Source organism: Diceros bicornis, chromosome 34 (genome assembly GCF_020826845.1).
Source record: "Diceros bicornis minor isolate mBicDic1 chromosome 34, mDicBic1.mat.cur, whole genome shotgun sequence".
In the NCBI taxonomy this organism is placed as follows: Eukaryota; Metazoa; Chordata; class Mammalia; order Perissodactyla; family Rhinocerotidae; genus Diceros; species Diceros bicornis.
This window is the reverse complement of record NC_080773.1, coordinates 15,697,980-15,708,252: the sequence shown is the minus strand read 5'-3', so window position 1 is coordinate 15,708,252 and position 10,273 is coordinate 15,697,980. Positions and strand designations below refer to the sequence as shown.

General features: G+C 46.4%; 1 protein-coding gene across 1 annotated transcript; it reads right to left on the bottom strand.

Moving 5' to 3' along the window:
* Positions 1–345: 345 nt before the first annotated feature.
* Positions 346–7,539, bottom strand: LOC131396902 (carcinoembryonic antigen-related cell adhesion molecule 3-like). Its single transcript, XM_058529401.1, has 3 exons — positions 7,421–7,539; positions 5,640–5,999; positions 346–802 (listed from the first exon to the last, which is right to left on the bottom strand). Exons 1-3 carry the CDS (start codon positions 7,482–7,484, stop codon positions 738–740), a joined length of 489 nt encoding a protein of 162 aa, XP_058385384.1. The 5' UTR covers positions 7,485–7,539; the 3' UTR covers positions 346–737.
* Between the last annotated feature and the right edge of the window lie 2,734 nt (positions 7,540–10,273).

Genomic DNA, 10,273 nt, shown 5'->3' with positions numbered 1-10,273 from the left:
CAAATAACTATATTGCCATGGAAATAAGAATGCTCAAGAAGACTTTAGGAATTCCTTGGGAGGAATCAGAGAGGGAGAGAAAGATCAGTGTTGATACCCACGTGGATGACCTCCTGTCTATTCCTGTTGTTGTGCCACAGTTCTGGTGCCATCCACACCTCCCCCAGAGGAGGGATAGAACTGAGATTCCTAAGAGCTTATCATGGGCTCCCACCCCTCATTGCACAACCACTGCCCGTCCTTCCACTGGGGAGATGGTGCAACTGAGACCAACAGGAGCTGGGGACTGGAGTGGAATGTGACCTTACGCCAACAATAATGACAATGTCAGTTCACATTGCTGAGCATTTATTGACTCAATGCAAGTCTTCTAAGGAACTTCCACCTTCAGCATTGACTATCACAACTCTACTTGAAAAGTACATCAGATCATCATTTTACAGATAAGAAAAAAAATCTATTCAGAGTTGAATAACACAGAGGAGGGTAAGAGGGCCAGAGGGCCAGACTCATCTTTCACATTGAGCCTGCAGAGGTCACTTTTGCTGGAACTGACCACGTTGGAGGCCTCACGCTGTTAAGCCCCAACATCCTCCATCCTGATGGGGTCTTTGGCGAAGGTGCTGTTTTCCTGGGACAGCTTCAATATCTCTGTGAGCTGCAGACTCTGGTCATTGAAGAATCACTGGATGGAGATGCCAGGGTCACTTGTGAGGAAGGTCAGGACCACAAGGTCCTTATGTTCTGTCACTGGGGTCCCTACGTCCTCTGCGGACTCTGATGGGGGGCTTTGAGACCAGCGCTGTGGAGAAACAGAGGAGGTGACTGATTGAGAGTCGGCCTGGTGCCTGGGGCCATGCTCCTTCCTCAGAGATCATAGCCACTCTGTAAAGGTAACCCAGAGGATGGCTCTGAACCCTGCAGAAGGATAAGCATCTTTGTTCAGGTGACCATCTGGTAAGGAGAGGGCTGCACCACCCCTTTTGATCTCCGGCTATCCCCAGGTTGACTCCAGAACTGTCGTCCTGGACATCTCTGTAGTATCAGCACCAGAGTCCTCTTCTCACCCCGCATATCCTACAACCTCATGATCAAGTGGAATTTCTCTCTCATGGACTTTCATTGATTTTTTCCTAGAACATTCTTTGACTTCAGAAAAGAACAGGCCACATTCCCTAGATGCTCTTCCGTGTGTGTTGGGGAAGGCAGGCTTGCCAGCTCTGTCCATCTCTGGGGCCAAGGGAATACTACAGAAAGTGGGAAGGCATTGACTTCTTGTGAAATAATTGATTATGTATTGGGGATGGCCCCACCCAATCCTCACCACCTTAGGACCTGAAGAGCTTCTCATCTAAAGAATTTTTCACTCTGAATCGGACTTTTATTTCCAGGTCTGTAGATTGAATATCACAGTGAAGGAAATCTCTAGAGAGAAGTGGTTACAGTTTTATCAAAAGACAGACAGTGTTAGGAATAGGAGGAAACTACTCAATATGACAAAGGTCATAAATGAAAAGCTCACAGCTAACATCATATTCAATGGTGAAACACTGAAAACTTGACTCTGTGATCATGAACAAGACAAGGGTGCTGCTTCCACCACTTCTAGTCAACACAGTAGACAGTTCTTAGCCAGAACAACGAGGCAAGAAGAAGAAATAAAAGACATCCACATTGGAAAGAAAGAAGAAAAAGTATCTCTTTTAGCAGAAGACATAATCTTATATGTAGAGAACACTAATGATTCCACCCACAAACAAAAAAACTGTTAGAACTAATAAAGAAATTCATCAAAGTTTCAGAAGACAAAATCAACACTCAAAATCACTTACATTTTTATAGAATAAAAATGAACAATCCAAATAAATTAAGAAAACAATTCCATTTACAATAGCATCAGCAGTTGAAAATACTTAGGAATAAACTTAGCCAAGGAGGTGAAAGATGTGTGCACTGAAAACTACCAAACACTCTGAAAGAGATTGTAAAGACACAAATAATGGAAGGACATCCATGTTCATAGATTGTAAGAATGAATATTGTTAAGATGCCAGTATACCCCAAATGATCTACATATTCCATATAATCCTTATGAAAATCCCAAAGAAATTGTTACAGAAATAGAAAAATCCAGCTTAAAATTCAAGGGACCCCAGATTGTTAAAACAGTCTTTAAAAAGAAGAACGAAATTGGAGGACTCACATTTTCTGATTTCAAAACTTACAGCAGAGCTGAAGAATTAAAATCGTGTGGCACTGACTGAAAGACAGATCTAGATCATGGAATACAATAGAGATCCAGAAATAAAGCCTCGATTATATGATCAGATGATTTTGAGAAGGGAGCCAAGACCATTCAACAGAGAAAGAACAGTCTTTTCAACAAATGGTGTTGGGAAACTGGATATCCACAAGCAGAAGAATGAAGTTAGACCATTGCCTTCCACCATATACAAAAATTAACTCAAAATGGATCAAATCTTGAGGTAAGACCTAAGAGTCTATAACTCTTTGAAGAAAATGTAGGGAGAAGGCTTAATGACACTGGATTTGGCAGTGATTTCTTTAATATGACAGTAAGAACACAGGCAAAAAAAAAAGACAAAATAGATAAATTGGACTTTGACAAACCAAATTATTTCAGTTCATTAAAGAACACAATCAGTGGAGTGAAATGTGACCTGTGGAATGGGAGAAAATAATTTGTAAATTATATGTCAATAAGGGGTTAATATCGAGGATATACAAAGAACTCCTAAACTCAACAAGAACAAAAACAAATAACATCATTGAAAAATGGGCAAAGCACTCGAAAGGACATTTCTCCAAAGAAGATCTACAAAGGACCAATCAGTATTTGGGAAAGGCTCAACATCACTAATCATTAGGGAAATGCAAATCAAAACTATAATCAAATACCCCCTGATATCTATTAGAATGACTATGTTCAAAAAAACGGAAAACAACAAATGCTGGAGAAAATAGGCAGAAATTGGTACCCTTGTGCGTTGTTGGCAGGGAGTTAAAATGGTGCAGTCCACCATGGGAAATAGTATGGCGATTATTCAACAAATTGTACACAGAATACCTTATGACCTATTAGTTCCAGGCTCTGACTGTTGATGGACCACGTAATGTGGTGTCCTGAATCTCAGGTTCACATTCAAATACAGGGTCCTTATGCTCCACGAGGCTGGAGCTGTTGCTTGTGATGACAGGTGTGGGTAACTCCACTGTGCAGGGAACAGAGACAACATTGCCCTGTGTGGTACCTGTTTCCTGCCAGGAATATTCATTCACAGTTGGCATCCCTCACCTCTCAGCCAACCTGAGTCCTTGAAAGAATAAGGCAGGTTTGTGTATCTGAAGAGAAATTCATGAGGATCTGAGTGTTCAGAGAACGTAAGGCCATCTGCTTTGCATCTGAGAGAAAGCACAGACTTTATCAAGTGTCAATATGTTAGCAGGCTAAAGTCTTAAAAAGACACAGGATGGAGATCAGTGTTACCATCACTCTCCCACACTGCCCTCCATGCCTCTGCTGGTTCTTCACTGTCCAGCTGACTGCCTGGCCACTCAGGGGTGATTCCTGCCCACTGCACTCACCTCCATCACCCAGAGAGGTGTGTTTTCTCTGAGGCACCATGTTGCAGGTTCTCCTGGAGATGGGTAATGGTGATTCTGGGACATGAGGACCAGGAGCAAACAGAGCAGTCAGGTGAGTGTTCAGGCCTCAGGGCAAATATGTGGATCAGATCCTCCCGCGTGAGTGTGACTGACATGGGCCAGTGACCCAATAAATGATAGAGGGTGTCCAAGGAATGATCCAGAACAGAGTGAGGGGACAGGCAGGAGCTGCCTGGCTTTGGCAGCAGAAGCTAATCTCTCCCTTGGTCTTTAACGTCTCTTGTGTCTCTGCTGAGGGCGGGTGTGGACATATGCAAATGCAGAAGAGGTGACTGATGGAAAGGGGGCAGCCTGACTGGTTGCAAATCTGGCCCTTGTGGACCATCTGTGTTTGGTGGTTATGAGATTGATATTTGAGGAGAAGTTAAAAATTCTTCCATATGGGAGAATTTTGACTAATATTTCAGGGCCTCAGATGAATTGTGGGAAGGAATGTTTCTCTAGAGAGCACTAAAATACCTGCTATGGGCCTGAGCCCCTGGAGGGGCAGAGAACCTGTCCTGTACGGCCAGAAGGCCAAGGAAGCTGCATCCAGTCTCTGAAGAGATTTTGGATCATTCATTCATCCATTCATTCACCATTCATTCCTTCCTCCATCACAAGCAATTGAGGGTTTGTTACATGCGGGCCCACTGCTGGCTGCAGGGGTAGAGTAGGGAGTGAGTTGGCAAAGTTTTTCCTTTCTACTACAGTGGGAGTGACCCCAACACATCAGAAAACAAATGAATGATGTCAAGTCCAGTGCAGGGAGGTTGATCACCCACCTGAGGGGGCGGCCTGGACATTCCCTGCACTGACTCTGATTGTTGATGCAGGTAATTTAGTTCTAGAGTATATGGTGATGAATTCTCCATTTGCTCTCACTCCCCAGACCAGGATCTTTCTTTCTGAGCTGGAGACACGTAAGAAGAAAGGATCTGGACTGACAATTTGGTCTAGGGGTCCACAGACACCTGATAAGGCCCCTGGTGGAGGAGAGGACAGGGCTGTGGCTACAGACAGTCCTCCTGTCTGCCGCTCATGGTCTGTGGAACCTGGTTCAGTGACTGTATCTCCCTTTGCCTCATTTCTCCTCAATGACATAGGATAAATATACAGCTGCCAGATTGTCAGTGAATAACCTTTAAATATTTGTGGTACCTGACTTATATCTTGCCAGAAAGGAGCTGCCCATATGAATGGTATCTGTTCTTGTTTGATTCCAAGAGAGAATGCCCCCAGGGATGATCCCTGGCGGATGAGGAGCTGCCAGTATCATCTTCTCTCCCATATGCCTCCCCTGGGGACACTGACCTTCCTTGGATTCTCCTAAGTCTCCCAGGGCAGTCAGTTAATGGCTTGGGGACCGTGTCCATCTGTGTTCTCCATGCTGAGTCTCAGGTGAAGGATCAGGTTCCACCCCTGCCCAGATGCAGCTCCTGGGGGTGAGCCCTGCCTCGTGACCAGCTCAGGAGCCTGGGGACTCAGGAAGCCAGGAAATCCTTGCTCCCACTCAGCCCTGCCCACAAGGCCACAACCCAACCTTGTCATGGGATCCCCATGGTCACTGGAGTCAGGAGCCCTGGGAGGGGCTTCCTGAGCTGAGGTTCTCTGTTAATATCCCAGGCGGCCCCTCAGCCAGGCCCTGATGGAGCACTGCAGGGTCTTTCTCAGGACCATGTTCCCAGGGCTTGTCCCAAGGGCCTGGACTGAGACTCATCTCCTTCTGCTGAGTAACTCCCAACATCTGGTCCTTCTCTCTGCAGGGAATGTCTGCAGGGTCTGGATTCCAGGAAAGGAAATCCAATCTTTTAAAGTTTGTCTCCACTGTGTGCGTCCTGAACCAAATGCTCAAATCCCAACAACAGATGGAATGCAGAGGGCGATGTAGGCACAGTCCAGGCCTGTCAGTACTGTGTGTGTAGGAGAATTCACCCCACCCAACACCCAGAGGTCAGAGAGGAATCACTCACGGTGTACACAGAGCAGTGTAGTTCCTGTATCAATTCTCATATTTCTCTGCAAGGCTTCTATGGTGTAGCATCCTGTGTCCTCCTGGGTGACGTTCTGGAGCAGCAGGGATCCATTGGGGTATAGTTTCTCTCGACCATCATATCTATGCCCTGGGGTAATTTCTGCTCTATCTACTAAATATGATAGAATTATATCTTTGCGGCGTATTCCGCCCCCTTTGCACCAGATATAGCTATAAAGATTCTGATTCAGGCCGGAGACAAGGAATAGAACATCCTCCCCCACAACAGCATTGGGCGGCACTGCTTTGACAGTGATTTGGGCAGTGGTGGGCAGATTCCAAATGGTTAAGAGCAAGACTAGGAGGGAAGAGAAAGAGATCAATCAATGTTTGGACCTTGTTGAAAATAATAAGAATAATGAGAAGTTGTCACAGATTGAGGTCTATGGGGAAGCCATTCTGGGTTAAATCTGGTTCAGAGTAAAACTTGTTTTTCCCAGAGCAGCCTGACTGTGGCCCTCTGCCCGCGCACTGTACCTCTGCTTCAAACATTCCCCAAAGCAAAGAATGTATCTTTAAAGACAGGGTGAGTGTCCCCTTTCCTGACTCCAGCCCCAGTGCTTCTGGACCATAAGCTTTCTTCCAAGAGCACCAAGGACAAGTTGACCTGCTGAGTACATGCTGAGCATCTCCTTGTGACTTTAAAAATCATTGTATTCCTGTCATACTGGATATATGATCTTTGTTCTGAAGTGGTGTATAACCACGCTCTGCCCCACGCTTCCCTGGAGTGCTTTCTTCCCTGGGGAAGAGAACACCTTTGGGTTAGTCCTCACACTATCTCCTCAAACATTTCTCTAATTTATAGATTGGTTATTGATTATTTCCTTTGACAAGCTATGTATTCGGAAGGAAAGATGAGGCCCTGGGTCCTGAGCAGGTCTCTTCATCTCTTAGACTTGCAGTGTGTGTGTGTTTGTGTGTGTGTGTGTGTTTGTGTCTGTGTCTACTGGTCAAGGTCAGCAGCACGACCACCATTACTTCAGCCCCGCTGAACCTGTTATATCCTCTGTTCCCAACACTCTTCCCAGGTGTCTGTCCGGCTCACTCCCTCACTGCCCTCAGAGCCCCACTCACTCACTGGGGCGTCCTTGGGAGATGCCTTCCCTGACCACTCTCTCTAAAGATCCTGTCTGCACTGTCTTACCTTTCCCTGCTCTGTTCCCTTCATGGCATTTGTCAGTCCCTGACATCACATTCTAGATCTCTTTGCTTGTCTGTCCTCCTCCCCATGGAATGTGAGCTCCTGAGGGCAGAGACTTGTGTGATCTAGTTGTACCCCCAGTGCCTGGAACAGGCTGCAAACACCTGTGGATGAGTGAATGAGTGTTCCCAGGGCCCTCCATGTCCTGCTGTTTATTTGTCAATTTCTAAAGTGTGATGGGTAAAGACAATGTTTAGTGTCTTTAGTTCAGTTTTGTTCTGGTGTCATCCTCAAATAAATTATCATCCTCCATTTTCAAAAATGATTGCTCAGTGATAACTAACTTGGAAGGGTACAACAATTGAGATGTTCCTGCCCCTCACCACTTCCAGATCTTGAAATTTTCCAGTTGCTGAGCCCTCCTCCCCCCATCCTACTCTGCTCCCATGTTGTCTCCCCTCAGATCCAAAAAGAAGTCCTCTGTCCTCTCTCAGAGCCCCATCCTCCCAGGAGACCCCAGCCAGTCTCTGTTCTCCCATCCTCCCGCCCACCCTCAGGGCATGGTCCCCTCTCACCTGCCAGCAGGAGCCCCTGCCAGCGGACACACCCTCTGTGAGCAGTGGCTGAGGGCGATTGCATGGTGGCTGCTGTCTTCTCTGTCCCTCCCTCTGTGAGAAGAGCTTGGGCTCCAGAAATGCTCACAAGGACTGCTGTCCAGATGCTTCGGCTCTGCTGTCCTTCCTCCCTCTGTGCTGGGCCTCCACCCTGGGCAGGAGCACTTTACCTGGCCACGTGGGCCGGGGGTGGGGTCTCTGCCCAGGACCCTCCTCCTCCCTCCCCTCATTCCTGCCTGCCTTGTCCCTTCTTTCTTTCTCCTTTCTATCTATGTTTCTGTTCCTGGGAACTACGGACTCCTCTGCCTTCTTCAGCAGTCATTCCCCACCACACACACACACACACACACACACACACACACACACACACACACCCCTTTGTTGGGACAAACACAAGTCTGCGGCATCGTGGACCAGGCTGACCCCACAGCTCTGGGTCAGGGTGCAGCATCACTCTCCCTCTCTCTCATCTCCTTTGACTATTCCTTTCAGAGGAAGAGCCCAGGGGGCCCCACCAGGAACTCTTGTCACAGGGATGTCACTGCTGCTCTGTGTCAGAATCACCTGTGGAACTTTGTAGATATTGCGAATGTCTAGGTGACACCTTAGAAATGCTGCTTTAGCATCTGCCCAGGTTTGTGGATACCCAGCCAGGTTGAGACCCCATATTGTGGGCGTGGAGCAGCCTCTCCCCTTCTCCTGTTCAGAATCAGAAGATCCTGTTAAGATGCAGATTCTGACCCCGCAGGTGTGGGGTGGACCTGAGAGTCTGCATCTAACAAGCTCTCAGGTGATGCTGATCTCACTGGCCTGTAGGGCACACTTTCAATAGCAAGGCTGGTGGGGACCCCTGTCCCCTGAGAAGATGACCCACCCACCTCATCACTGGGGCTCGGGCCTGTCAGCACCACACAGAGACACAGGGGTCCCCAAACCCGAGGGATTATTTCTCTTTGTGACACAGAAATCCAGCTGGGCACCGGGGTCTTCCTCGTGTCCTCAAATGTTCTGGGAAGGTTGGATTTACTCCCAGCAGGAAGGCCACAGAGACGACTCTGGGAAAGAGAAAGCGGCAACCTAAGTGATGACTGGTGGGGGGACCCACCCTCCATCTCCTGGTGTCACCAGCCTGGCCTCTGCTTCCTGGGACAGAAACCAAATACCAATGTCTCAGAAGGAGCTGCAGTTCCCGGGGATTAAGCGGGGGGTTTCCTGCATGTCCTGGGTGAGAGGACGTTATAGAGGGGTGCTTAGTACGCAGCAAGAACAAACAGTACAATAAAAGGGCTGAGAACTAAAAATGAAGAAACAATGTTGTAATTTACATCTGAGATGATCACCTATATAGAAAATGCAAAAGAATGTGGTAAATGATCACAATCAATACTGTAGTTTCCCGAGGTTGCCAGACTTAAGGTCTGTACATGAGACTCGACAGCATTGCTTTATAATAGCAAATGTAATTTTTAAAAGCTAATATTTGTAACAGCAATCTAGGAATAAAGAAGGACTTTTATGTGCAAGGCCTTGTATAGAAAAATATGAAAGCTGGCAGGAATACATTGAGTAATAACTGATAGGTAATAAATAACAAATGGAGAGAGAGAGAGATACAATGTTCATTAACAGCAAGACTCAGTAGGATGAAAATATGTGTTCCCCTCAAATTATCTACAGAATTAGGAGCTTCCAGGTCAAATCCTAGTAGTTCTCTTTTAACCTGACAAGCCAATTCCAAAATTAAATAGTGTAACAAAGGGCCCTGAGGAAGAGTTACAAGGCCAACTGCCCCCCTAGATATCGAGATGTATTGTCAAGCTGCACTCTTCAAGACAGTGTGCTATTGCTGCACTGGGAACTCATAGAAAATCTAGGACTATCCTACACACACACACACACAGGAACTCGAGAGTGGAGGTGGCAGTACAAATATGTTGGGAAAGGAAACATTTTATATAAATGATTCTGGAAAGACTGGTCTCCCTCATACATACACTCGGCCTTGGGAAAGTGATCTGAATTAGGTAGAAAAAGTGCTACTATAAAGGCAAAAGAGATAAATTCTACTATATTAAAAGTAACATCTACAGTATTTATGAAAGGACACTATAAAGAAAGTGAAAAGACAAGCCACAAACTGGGAAAAGAGATGTGCACACATGGAGTTGACAGAGAATTGTGTCCAGGATATATAAAGGACTCTACGAAGCAAAGAGGAAGAGACAGCCCAATAGAAAAGCTGAAGCTGTCACACCCTAGAAATCTGTGTGCATGCAACAGCAGACATGTGTAAAGAGGAATGTCCATGGTGGCAGTGTCTGTATAGCAAAAAACAAAAACAGAAAACACTCCAAATATTCACCAGCCACCCATGTCAGAGAAATAAAATGTGGTAAATTAATATAATGGGAGACTACGTGGAAACGAAAATGCAAAAACTACATCCAGCCGTGCACATCTACATGAGAGAATCCTGGAAACGTAACGTTGACAGAACGAAGCAAATAGCAGAAAATTCAGTGTAATTTCACTTTTGTGAAGTTGAAAAACACTCAAAATGACATCTAAGGTTACAAATTATAAAAGTAAGGGCAGGAGAATATTTTGCACATTGCCTCTGTGGGCGGGCGGGCGGGCTAGGGAGAGGGAATGGGTGGAGCACACAGGACCTTGGGTACTAGGTCTCTTCTTCCGTGAGCTGGGTGAAGACAGATAGGCCTAGGGCTGGCCCGGTGGCTCAAGCGGTTAAGTGTACATGCTCCGCTGTGGCAGCCCCGGGGTTCGCCGGTTTGGATCCCGGGCACACACCGATGC